We start from the raw sequence: 13302 nt of genomic DNA, 5'->3' as shown, positions 1-13302 counted from the left end.
TCTGTAAAATGGGGGTGATAAGAGTGTCCACTTCGTAGGGTTATTGTGTGAATTTACTGAGCAACACACTGGGGCTGTTACCAAGCAAAAGTATGAACTGTCACCAGTTAAAAGAAATCCCAGCATGACGTAAGCCAGCAGAGTTTAGTCGCAGGGGCAAGACCAGCGTGGGCTTTCCCTGAACCCCTGCTTTTTCTCTCAGCAGCTTTTTAGGGCTACAGAGTTCAGGCAACGGTTGAATTCCACGAGTCAAAAAATGACCCTTCTCTGAGACCCAACTCTGTGGGAAGGCCGGGGACCCTGGCTGGACTGAGGAGGAAAGTGACCAGCGTGGGCTGCCTCCTCTCCTTGGGCTGTCTTACAAATCGCCTGCTGAATATCGGTGCTGGGCAGTGGGTCCCTGCCTCTTTACTGCACGGAACCAAGAAATAGGGACGTGACAGGTCTGTTTCCCATGTCTCAGAAGTTTGGTCAGTGGAAAGCAAAGGGGTAGGGACTCCGACGCTGGGGGAAAGTCACCACCATGAGGGGGAGAGGAAAAGCCCATGCATCTGGATGTCCTGTTTTCACAGCTGCCCATGGTGTCTGCTGTGGCTCTCTTTGGGGATGGCAGACGTGAGAGGAATGCTCCTAGTGCTGCTCTGCGTCTCCCACGCTTCTGCCAGTGAGTGTGCGGCTTTTTTCTGTAACGACTTCAGCTGATCGTGTGACATGGCAGGGGGAATCATCCTGGAAAAGGACAGGCTCCTTCATGTTCAGAGAGGGACTCGGGGCAGGTGACTCACAGTGCTCTGCTCTGGGAACCAGGCAAAGAAGTGAAACGTGGGGCGTGGATGTAGGAAACTGGCTTCAGCAGCCTGATGTCAGGGCTAATCCTCAGGTGAGAGTGTGGTTAGGAAAAGAAGCCTGAGGCTACCGAGAGGCCCCCTGGGCAGAGGGGGTTAGTGTGAGGCCTGCCTCCCCACTCACAACCCCTGCCCTGCTCTTCCTGGGGGCATTGTCAGGCATTGTCAGGTTGGGAGCACGAGATGTGTCTTAAGCACTTGGGAACCAGCCCTTCCCTGTGTTCAGCATCGTCGTTCCAGTGAAGCCCTTTATCCTTAAGCCTTCATCGTTACCTCTAAACTGACCCGCAATTGCAGGGCTGAGCAGGGGTTCAGGGAGGTGCCTTTGAAGCTGCCCAGCATCCGTCTGCAGAAGTGGCAGCCGTGGTCCCCTCCCCGACCTCCAGGTTGTCCGGGGATAAGAGTCCAGCCTGGACAGGGGCAGATGGAGGAGGGGTCCCTGACTAAAGCGGGTTCTGCCTCACCTCACTGCCACCCCAGCTGGCTCTGTCCTATCTTCCTGGAATTAGATGGGAGACATGAGAGAGCTCCATGCGTGCCTCTCCCCCTCGTAAAAAGCCTCAGGCAAGTGACCCAGAGTGAGCGTTTCACCTCTGTGTCAGATTTCCTCATTATATCTTGGCCTTTCAAGGGTTTCAGAAGGTCAAATGAACCAGCCAACTAGAGCTTTGGAAAAGCAAAAGTCATCACACACCTGTAGGTACTTGCTGGGGTAGGAAGAATCGGTGAGTGCCTTGTTCACCACAGACTGCCGAGGTCCCGTGAGAAGAACCGAATTCCTGTCTTTGGTGATGTGTACACATAGGACAATACAGCCAGGGCTGGCAGGCGCAGGATGCAATTTAAAACTTGAGTCATATTTAACTCTTATTTGAAACAAAGACCAGACTGCAAAGAGACTGTCCATTCGGAGGTGATCCACTTGAGGGCTTGGGGAGGCAAAAACCACGCAGGCCTGGGCGGTTCCTCTGAGCACTGGGACAAGAAGCCGTCAGGGAGTGCTTGGCTGGCTGAACGCTTTTGTTGGTTCACCAGATAATTTCTTGAGCACCTATGACGTGCCCGGCACTGTGCTAGCCCCTAGGGATACAGGGGCAAACAAACCAGACTGTGTGATTGGTGGGGGGAGTGGCACGTGCCCACAGTCTGAGCGGGAAGAGCGAGGGCAAATATGAGGATGTGAAATGCCGCTGCAACGCAGACTGCGAGGGGTTGAGTGTGTGGAGTTTGGGTTCACCTGGACCGGCTCTACAGTCTACTAGCTGTGTAATGCTTACCCACTCTGAAGTGCAATTTTCTTATCGGCAATCTGAGGATGACAACGTCCGCCTCTAGTTCTGCTGGAGGAATTGTATGAAGTAGTGGAAATCAGCAGTTCGCAAACTGTTTGGTCTCAGGACCCCTTAATACGCTTTAAAGTTATTGAGACCCCAAAAGGGTTTTTTCTTATGGGGCTATATCTTTCCATATTTAGCATATTAGAAATTAAAATCGGGAAAAATTTAAAACAGAAGAATATCTGGGGTCACACATGCTATTGATCATCAGGGTGATGACATTATGTAGCCCCCTGGAAAATTCCACTGTACTCCAGCAAGAGAGTGAGAGTGAAAAAAGCAAACACTGTCTTAGTGTGCTTGTGAAAACAGTTTTAATCTTACAGACCCCAGAAAGGATCCTGAGGACTCGCAAAGGTCCCAGACTATACCTTAAGAACCACTGATGGATATAAAAGGTTTCAGACACTGCCTCGTATTTGCTAAGTGCTAAGAGCTCAACAGATGAGAGTGATTATCAGTAGCCTCACATTACTTTTAGATCCAAAGATGCCACCAAGCGTCTTTTATGGGGAAGCAGACCCACCAGGAAAGGAACGGGAGGTGGGGGTGGCAGTGGTGGTAGAGTTACTGGTGACTAGGATGGAGAGCCTGAAGGAGTGGGGAACCAGTGGGAGAGCGAGCAGGCCCTGAGGTCTGGTGCTGGCGGTGGTAGCCACGGGTCTCCAACTCCTTGCCCCAGCAGTGAGGCCCTCGCACCCCACCCCACCCTGCAGGTTGCGGCATCCAGAACATCAACATTGTGGAAACTTCTGAGGAGGGGCTGGTCAAAGACAAAGAGTTCCCGTGGGTAGTGTCTCTGCAGGATTCCCAGTACACCCACCTGGCTTTCGGTAGCATCCTCAGTGAGTTCTGGATCCTCAGCATTGCATCTGCTTTACAGAACAGGCCAGTACCCCTGCTTTTGGTCCTCACAGCCCACTGGGTTAGGGTGGGGGACTGTTTCCTGCTCAGCTTGGGGAGGCCTGGAAGGTGGACTCCTGGTGACGGGGCAACAGGGCTTTTCATCAGCTCAGCTCAGTGAGTCTGGGGGTCTTAAAACCACCAGTCACCAATGTTGGCACAGTCTGTGTGTTCTCTGCTGTAAAGACAGCCAGCTGCACACCTGCAAAGTGAAATGATCGTTTCTCCAACCTCTACAGGAAGGATATTCAGTCCCATTTTTCTACAATCACAAAAGCACTGACTCTTGATACTAGAGGTCCCCTATTGCTCTCTACCTCTTGTTAAGCCCTTACCTTAAAACACTTACCTCGGGCCTTAACAGTGTGACCGCCACAAATATATGCACGTAGAGAAAAGACTTAATGGAAATACACACTTGAAGAGTGCCTGTGTCTGGATGCTCAGAATGCACACGATTTCTTTTCTCTTCTTTGAACTTCTCTGTATTCTCCAACTTTTTCACAATTAAATGGGCATTCTTTTAAACTAGGGGAAAAAACCCAATACATGCTATTAAAGGAATAACTTTTGGTAAAACATCTCACTTTCTGACTCCATGGTTTCACTTTTGGGTATCAACGTTTAGGAAATAATTTCAATCACTGGAGAAGTTTTATACACAAAGTTGTTCATAGGATGATTAACTAGACACAAAACCCTTGAAATGTAATGTCTGATTATCATGGATAAATAAATTATGATATAGTTACTCTTTTATATATAGTTTATCATATGTTATGTATGATATATAGTGTATAAATATTACATATAATTATATATAGATCTATCTATATGACACATGCTATGTATTATAGCATATATAAGCTATATATGATATACTATATATACTTTATATATTATATATATACACACATATAGAGTATGGGGGGAGAGTATAATTACTATAATTGGCTAAAAACATTACAGTATAAACCCCTGGTGGAATATTGTGCAGCTGCTGAATATTTTAACCCATGATTTATTTTTTAATTAAAATTTTAAATTAAAAATAATGCATTTAAATGAAAATACATCTAATACTATGATGTTTACGGGGAAACCAAAGGGTGTATAATGAAAAGCAGCTCCTCCCCTCCCCTGCCCTTCACTCACCATTTCCCTTCCTTGAGCCACTTCCGTCACCAGTTTCTTGGGGATTCTTCCTGAAATACTCAGTGCACTCATGGATAGCTATATACCTATAGGTCTTTCTATATTGACTCATATCTATTGACTGAGAGAGAATTTTCTTTCTCTCCTGTATTTATCTGTTGGGGCTGCCACAACAAAGTACCACAGACAGAGTGGCTTAGACAATAGAAATTTATTTCTCACCATTCTGGAGGCTGGAAGTCCAAGATCAAGGCGACAGCAGGGCTGGTTTCTCCTGAGGACTCTTGCCTTGACTTGCAGATTGCCGCCTTCTCTGTGTCCTTCCACGGCCTTTCCTCTGTGTGCACACACTCTTGCTGTCTCTTCTTATAAGGACACCAGTCCTATTGGACTAGGGCCCCACCCCACAAACTCAATCAATCCTAACTTCCTCCTGAAAGCCCCTATCTCCCAACTCATTCACACTGGGGGTTAGGGCTTCACCAGTGAATCTGGGGGGGACACAACTCATCCATAACACCCCCCAACTGGTAGCACACCATACACATTATACCACTCAGCTTTTTTCACTCTGTCGTGAATGCTGGGTGATCTTTTCTTATCCATACAGAGAAGGATACATTATTTTCATCCACTACCTGCCCAGTATCCCATGATGGTTGTACCATAATTACATAATCCTCTAATAATGGAAATTTAAGTTGCTTCCAGTCTGTCACTAGTAGCAAAAAATGGTACAGTGTATGTACTTGTACATAGGTTATTTCACACACGTGCAAGTATGTTGTAGCACAAACAACCCAAGAGCGGAAACGTTGGACTGAATCTTGATAGTTACTGCCAACCAGCCCTCCAGAGAAGTTCGACTTTCTATGTAGTGTTTTCATTACTGATATTTTCTATCTAGTCTGCTGTTTGAGTTTTGATTTCCTTTTTGACTCTGGGTTTTATTAAGGACTGTTTTAAAATATCCAGGTGGTAGGGTGTTTTGTTTTGTTTTCTAACATGATTTAGAGTTATACTGCATGGTGATCTATTAGGGAATTCATTGAGGTTGTCTTTGTGGTCTACTATGTGGTCCATGTGAATATTTCCCACAGGTAAATTAAAAAGCTCATTCTCCACCCTGGGTGTACAATTTAATATATAAAATTGGGGGCAGGGAGTCCACTTGATCTGTCCTAGGCTGACCGAGACAAATTACAAGCTTCTGGCTTCTTGTTCCCCTGTTTCCTGGAATTCTTACTCTGTGAACACTGTGTCACTTGCTGCAGATATTTACAACTAAGGTCTTCACAGTAGACTGAATTCCTTACCACCATTAGAAGCCCTTCTTTGTCTTACTCCAAGCTTTTCTGCTCTGAATTCATGTTCAGAATGAAACTTTTGCTTTTTGTTTTTATTTTAGGTTATGCTTTCTGTTTTTATTGCTTTGTGTTTTTCTTTTCATATATGGCCTTTGTTTTGTATGTCTCTTCTGACGAATTTGGAAAGTTTGAATTCTTGTTCTGGTGTCCCTCTTAAAGTTATCATTTCATGGAAGACACTTAAATCTTTTGTTCCTCTCTGATAGTCCTCTCTAGACTCTACTGTGGCTGGTGCCAGAAATCCTGTCTCTTCACCCTTCCCTCCTTCTCCATGACTACCCAATTTTAATAGGTTATTTATGTACTTTAATGTTTACTTTGATTCACATACATATTTGCACACCTTTGTTATTTCATATATCAGCTGTAAACAAATAATACATTGGGACTTCTATAAAAGATGAGAAAATTGGTGTCTATACCCACCTCCACTTTCTTTTCAGTTTTAGTTACACCATTTGATTATTGCCAGGGTTTACATTATTACTCCAACCTATAACTTTAAAAGTTTTTCTTTTGTTTTAATTTTAGACTCAAATTATAATGAATTCCAAACTCTGACAGTCCCTTTGCTGGATTTTCTCCATTCAACACTAGAATTGGCTAAAATTTGTCTTCAAGTAGTCTCTTAAAGGGCTCCCAAGCACCATATTTCCTTGGATTTTACATATTCAGAAATGTTGTGCTGCCCTTAGATCTGAATGACCACTTAAGTATAGAATTCCTGGATCATACCTGCCTCTTGTTTGAGAGCTTAATAGGCATTCTATGTCCCTCACCTCCCAGCTTCTGGTATTAAATCTTGCTGTGGAGAAGTCTGAAGCCACTTTGATTTTTCCCTCTGTAGTTGGATGGCCACACACCCTAGTATGCCTGGGAGGGGCCTGGTTTACACCTATTATCCTAACATCCTATTGTTAGTATTCCCTTTCACTCTCTTAAGTTCCCTGGGTTAGACGATAAATTAGAGGCCAAACTTGCCTTGACTTAATCTGGTTTTGTGTGGATCCCCAAGGCTTCCTTCTTTGTCACTGAAGTCTGGCAACTCACTAGCTATGCTGAGTTGCTCCCATTTGCTCCTCCAGATCTACTCTCTACTTTTTTCTACTCTGTTGGGTCCCAGGAGGTACACCAAATGGTGCTCTTGCTTTCTGGGTTCCAGTTGGCTTTGGCCAAGGGGAGCACTGACCAGAGATCAGAGGGAGTGGAGAAGTGAGGTCAGGGCCCTCATTTCCCTGACAGGTACTGCAGACAGGCTGCCTCCTCCAGCCAAGTGACCCACTCCCTGCAGCTCTGTCTGACCGCTCCCTCCCCCGGGCACCCTGTTGTTGCCTCAGCAGGAAGCTGCATACATCACCTGGAACCCAGCATTCTGCACTATCCTTATGATTTCCCTACATCCTGCAAGACCTTTGTAAAGAGTCCCTTTATTAAACTTTCCTCGATTTACCTTATTGAGTATGTCATCTGTTTCCTGCTGGGAGCTGACAAGGGTATGTCTCAGCATTGATCATTCTGTACTGATTTTTCCCCAGGATATGGAGTACCCTTCCACACTATAGATTCAAGTCTTATTTCTGGAAAGCTTTTTTAAATTAGATCTTGAAATTATTTTTTTGTTTTTTTATTTTGCATACCTTCCTCATGGTCTGCTGACTCTCCATTGACTGCCATATTTGTCATCTTCCTCTCTAGCCTTTAAAAATCTTTGTTAATGTCCATTTCATTTTAGTCAGTCTTCTCAGCCTACCTTCTGTGTCCCTCACTGTGTTTTCTGTGGTCTCTACTCTCCTTTATGCTGCTTCCAATTTGGCTTTCACTCTAGTCATGGTTTTATTTCTTCAAAGACTTTTCAGTTCTTTGCTGAGAAGCGTGTTTGAACAGCTTTATCTGACTCTGCAGCACGAGGTATCATCTGTAACCCCCTGTACTCTGGGTGTCCTTCCCTCTGCCGTCAGCCCTTCCTCTATTCTGAGGTTTGGATTCTCTAGTGTCTCTTAGTTTTATGGTGTTTTCATTTTTTCTCATTATTATGGTTCCTCAGGTGATTCCCAAGAGGAGAAAGGGAAAACACTCAATTGAACTCCATCATTATTAAAATTGGAATTTCTCTGAAGTGTATTTGCAGAGTAAATAATATGGAAAGATGCTTGAGTTAAAATGTTAAGTGCAAAAGTCAAGAATCAAGATTACATCTTGGGTGTGACTACAACTATGTAAAAACAAACAAACAAAAAACAATAAATAAGCATAGAAAAAAGATAATCAGCCATAACATAACAGATTATCTACAGGGGTGGGACATATGATAGTCAGACGGAAGAATCTTCAAGATCCTATGGGTGTAAGCCTAGGGGTTCAGAAAAGATTTCCTGGGGACTAGGTCCAAAAGGGTCAGTAAAAATTAGCCCAGGGAAGATGAGTTGGATGAGTGTTTCAGGCCAAAAAAATAGTAAATATGAAACCAGGGAAGTGTGAAGCTTCCTTGGTGCCTTGGCTTCTTAAGATTCCTTTGCTGTCTCTCCAGGAAGAACGATGTCACTATAGTTGGTACAGCTAAGATGGAAGCAAAACTGATTCCTCACGAAGAATATCCAGTCAACACCATCATCATCCATGAGGAATTTGATAATGAAACAATGAAGAATAACTTAGCCCTCCTGAAAACAGACACGGCAATGCATTTCAACGATCTGGTCCGGCCCATCTGCTTCCTTGGCAGGAAGCTGCATATGTTGCCAGCCTTGCAGAACTGCTGGGTGGCAGGATGGAATCCCACATCTGCAGTTAATGCTTTCCTTCTCCTAGAGGAGGCTGTGTGTGTGGTAGCAGTGGGGCTGGCTGGGATGCACCATTCCAGGGCTTAGCTCAATAATTCAGATGGCCTGAGGTTCTAGAGTTGGGCTGAAACCCTCACCTAATCAGTCAAGATTCCCAACACTTGCCCTTCCTGTGGCCATTCTTACATTTGGTCCTTTTCCTTCTATTCCTACACCAAAACTGGAAGTACATGGGCAGTGGGCAGTGGGCAGCCTGAAATGAGTGCAAGGTTACAGAGGGGCCAGGGGTCATTATTCCCTGAACCAGAGCTGACTCTCCTCTTGTCTGAACCATCCTTGTTTTCTTTTATTCTTGGGAAATAAACAGGGAGATGCATTCATCCTCTGTAGCTGTGGAGGAAGGGTGAACATGGTCTCTGCCTATTTTCATATTCAAGGTCAAAGCAAAGGTACTTTTCAGTAAAAACTCAGACACAGGCTCTGATTTCTATGAGGAAAAGAGGTTTAACAGAATATTTCCTACTCACTGCCATCTGGTTATGTGAGTTGTAGTTGAGCTGACTTGGGGGATGTCTTCTTGTTAATAATTCTTGGGCTCTCTCTTGCATGGTCCAGACAGGAAATCACATGACAGTGAGTATCCTGAGGAAAATCTCCGTGAAAGACATCGAACTGTGTCCCTTAAACAAAATCCAGAAAACAGGATGTGGCAATCATGTGGAGCAGGAAACTGACTCTGTCTGCTTGGTAAGAACACAGTGGAGTAGAAGCAACATGCTGAGAGTAAGCAGTGGTCACCTCTCGGGGACCCTCGGGACTCCCCCTTGCTGGATGGTGAGCTCCGTAAGGGCAGGGACTGTCACCTGGGATTCATGCATGTCTCTGGGGTGAAGGGCACTTGGCAGGTGGCAAGTGCCCAGTAACAGCCTGCTGAATGCACACTGAAGTGTGACATGATTTAGCATGGCTAAGTCACATGTTTTTTCAGTAGCTAAAAGTCTGAAAGTGTGAGTCCAAACTACACATGCAGACATGCTTTGAGCACACCTACAGTGCAGGGTCGCTGTATTTGGCTTCCTTGGAAGGTAGACTGGTGCTATTGCTCATCAGTTATTGTTTTTCATTTTTTCCCTGTAAGAAGTCCTGCCCTCTACCTGGATGAGGGCTGTACGGACGTGGCTGTCCTACTGCCTCAGGAAGATGTCTACGATTCACAAACACTTGTCCAGGCCCCCTCGTATCCCTGTCTGGAGAAAGTGTGCCTTGTCAGGGTTACATAGTTAAAAAAATGTAAAAGATGAGAACCCAGGTCTGCCAGATTTCCAGGCAGTTTCCTTCCTCTACCCTAAAATTGTCTAAGATGCTGATCAACCACTTTCTTCTAAGTAACCTTCAGAATTCCCTGATGGGGAATTTTTTTTTTCCCCAGAGAATCTAGGGAGTTTTTTAGAGAAAGGGGAAAAAATATATATGTAGACATTTTTTTTAAAGTCCTTTTATTGTGAAGGACTGCCTTTCACTGGGCAGTAAGTTTGCCCTTCCAAAGTTGGTTCAGCATTTATTGAGTGGCTACTGGTGGAGGACTGTAACAACTTCTTAAACTAGACAATGTGTTAAAATACAGTAGAAGATGTAGCTATTTAACAAAATCCTGCCATCAGCCACTCCATCAGTCTACTGCCACACTTCATCAAATCGAAGATGCTGAGTTGTAGAATGTACTATTATTTTATGTAACACCAAGAAAGGAAAAATGCTGTCACTTAAACTCTGAAATCAACCGATTAAAAGACACACCCCATTTCAAAGATGTTAATTTTTTAAGAGCATCATAGATTCAGCGGAATATAGTAAGCTGCTTAAACTTTAAATGATCACCTCTTTAAACTACCCACAAAGCTCAGATTGGTTTTTAACTCTAGCACACCTGTAGACAGTTCTTTGTTTTTGAACAGAATTGTGCTTGGAAACCGTCTCAGACAAACGAATAGTGACTTGTCTATCTAGGATACTTCCTAGGAAATGTGTTCTAGTGTCCAGAAGTCCTCAAATCCACACTTCTCACATGTAGAATAAACCACCCAGGCTCAGTGACTGCCCTAATGGGTCCCCAGAACCCAACAAAAGCAGAATCACTCTGAACTCACCACCCTCCTTTTCCCCCACAACTGTTAGGCCCTTGGCTGAACGTCAAGGCTGAGGATCATGCAAGGAAAGGGCCCCTCTCTGCCACGGCTGCTCCCCCGGGAAGATGAGGTGGGGCTGCTCCAGAGAAGCTGCTCCTGGTACTTTACGTTCTTGTTGTTTGAGCTTCAGAAGTCTCAGCCTGACAGGTTACGGGAAAGAGAAAAAGCAGTGTCTTCTACACCTCAATGGAACAGCAACTGGCAAAACTACACGATAGCTGGGGATGTCCACTGCACAATCATTTGTCAAACTATTTGTCCTGCATTCTTTTTCTTCCTCAAGCTATAAAAGCACAGTTAAAACAAACTGGGAGTGGGACTGGTGAACGGAGAGGAGAGCACACCATTCTTGGCCAGAGAGCCTCTGTGCCTCAGGCAGACAGCATGGGGTGCAGACAAGAGCCTGCTCACCAGTCCTCGATGACCAGCCAGAGCCCAGGGATGAAATCCCACCCTCGGCTGTTTGACAGCATGGGAAGAAACAGGAGAATGTGAAAAACTGAAAAATCAAGAGTTCCACACGAAAGCATTCCCTTCCATCTAACGAAAGGCACAGCATGTCATCCTCGTGGGAATTACAGTAGCCCTACAGAGCGTGCCTGCCGATGGCCCTGCTGGCAGTCACTCCCTTCTTCTCCTATTTGCCTGCATTTCTGTTCTGGTGTTGGTTCCTCAGAAAAAGGGAGGTTTAGTGAAAGAGGCTACGTGTGTGTAGAAACCCAAGAAAGACTGAACAGCCAGGCCTGGGAATGGGCAGGGGCCGAGGCGGCCACCATTTTGCCTCTCTGCTTCCTGTGGTCGAGTCTGTTCAGATTGTTTCCCATTGTCAACTGCAACCCCACTCCCTCCATGCCTTGGTCCAAACAGTGAGAGCAAAGTATGATTGCCCAGCCCTTCTAGTCAGGAAGGTCACACAGGTCGAAGGTGGCTGGCCAGCCCTTGGGGACCAAGGTGGACCACAGGCTGGGGGACAGGTATTCCTTTAAGAGGAGGTCTGGAGGGCACGACAGGTAAGGTGAAGTATACCAAGTAACCATCTGATTACTTTTCTCATATTTCTCAGCTTTTCACATAAAAATGATGGCCTTTTCTAGACACCAGGGTGGTAGCAGCTACTTGTTTACTGAGTGCAACTTGTATGTCTGTCAGTGTTATAGGTACTGTGTCCCCACTTGAGCTCAGAGAGACCTGAGTAACCTGCCAGGGTCACATGGTCTAGTCAAGGCTGTGCTAGGCTGTACCAGGCTTCTATCCACACACCTGAAGGGAGGTAAGGTCTGTGTGGCGGAACTCCTGAGGCCCAGAGGACTGCTCCTGAGGGAGCCTGGGCAGGGGCTGGGGAGCAGGTGCACTGACAGGCCGCTGCCGGGGTGGAGAAGCTGTGAACCCAGCCCTGCGCATGCTCCTTGGGGAGACTGACTCGGACCCAAGCAGGACTGGGGGTGGGGAGGAGCAGGTTAAAGGAAGGACGGAGACAAAATATGAGAAGGGAGAATGGGAGCATTCCAGGCCAGAAAGGAACGAAATATCAACATCTGAGGAATGAGAAACCAAAAAGAGGGAGGATTTATTTGAAGTACTGAAGAGGGGCAAGAAAATGAAATGGGAACTAGGAAGCTACAGGCAAACTGCAGGAGCCTAGTTTGTATAATAAAGGAAAAGTCATCTTGTTGGAATTTGCGGTGGTGATGACCTAGATTAAAAATAGTATCCCATGATTTACCCAATTTCCAATGAGGACTAGTGTAAAACATTTTTAGAACAGGTAGTAAATTGCACAAGGATATACTTAAACAAAGAAAACAAGTTTTCCTAAGATCTGAAGCCTTCTGTCCTTTGTCACAGGGGGACCCAGGAAACCCAATGATGTGCCAGCTGAAGGAACTGAATCTATGGATGCTGAAAGGAATCCTGTCCCATGGCAGTGAGCAATGCCCCGGCCTGTTCCTGTACATCAATGTGGAAGACTACAGTGACTGGATCACGTCTAAGACCAAGAGGACCAGCCCTCCCCTGTCGCCCTTCCGCCACTGGGAGAACCTGATTCCCTTCCCCAGCTACTCATCCCGAGCCGCCGTGACACAGAAAACACATCCTGGGCTGGGCCAGGTTGGATGGTCCCGAGTACACTTCCAAGGACAAAAAAGGGCCACCATGCATTCATGGCTAGTAAATGGCACTCGAGCGAGCCTAGACTTCAGGGAAAAGGGGCCAACGGAGTTGGGCACGTCTTCTGAGATGGCCGTACAACCTGTGTTCTATGACTACTATGGTGGGGGAACTGGGGAGGTGGGGGAGAGCGAGTCTACTTCAGGTCAGAACAGGTTACATCAACCCCAAGAAATTATCTTGTTTTTCTTTGTGCTTGTTTTCTTTTGTAATGGTATCTTAGTCTAGGAGCTAACCCTCCAAACTAAAGAGTAAGCTCAGAACGCTGAGTGCCAGGTATTCACCATGCTGTTTTGGTGTCTGTGACAGTTGCACAGCTGGGCTGCCACAGACAGGCCCACGGCACAGACTGGGCGGGCTACCCCTCCCCCACCCCCGACCCTCTGTCCCACTCCCACATGCGGGAAGGTCACTTTCATGTGTGCTTGTGAACTAAATGTGGGCTAACAAGTGTCAAACCATCAGAGTGCCCTGTGGTTTTTTCAGTGTTACTGGTTCCTGAGGCCAGACTGTGAAAATATTCCCCAGGGGCTGATGTAGCCTGGGAGGTGACCGGCAGC

The 13302-nt window shown here is 45.9% G+C and overlaps 1 protein-coding gene across 1 annotated transcript; it reads left to right on the top strand.

The window, feature by feature from the left end:
- Positions 1–578: 578 nt before the first annotated feature.
- On the top strand, positions 579–13206 carry PRSS54 (serine protease 54). Its single transcript, XM_006214545.3, is given in 6 exon segments — positions 579–614; positions 616–664; positions 2899–3070; positions 8135–8393; positions 9003–9134; positions 12419–13206. Coding segments are annotated over 6 exon segments (1200 nt in total). The 3' UTR covers positions 12971–13206.
- Positions 13207–13302: the final 96 nt, after the last annotated feature.

Source organism: Vicugna pacos, chromosome 9 (genome assembly GCF_048564905.1).
Source record: "Vicugna pacos chromosome 9, VicPac4, whole genome shotgun sequence".
NCBI lineage: Eukaryota > Metazoa > Chordata > Mammalia > Artiodactyla > Camelidae > Vicugna > Vicugna pacos.
Note: the sequence above shows the minus strand (reverse complement) of the source record. Positions and strands in the feature narration are given on the sequence as shown.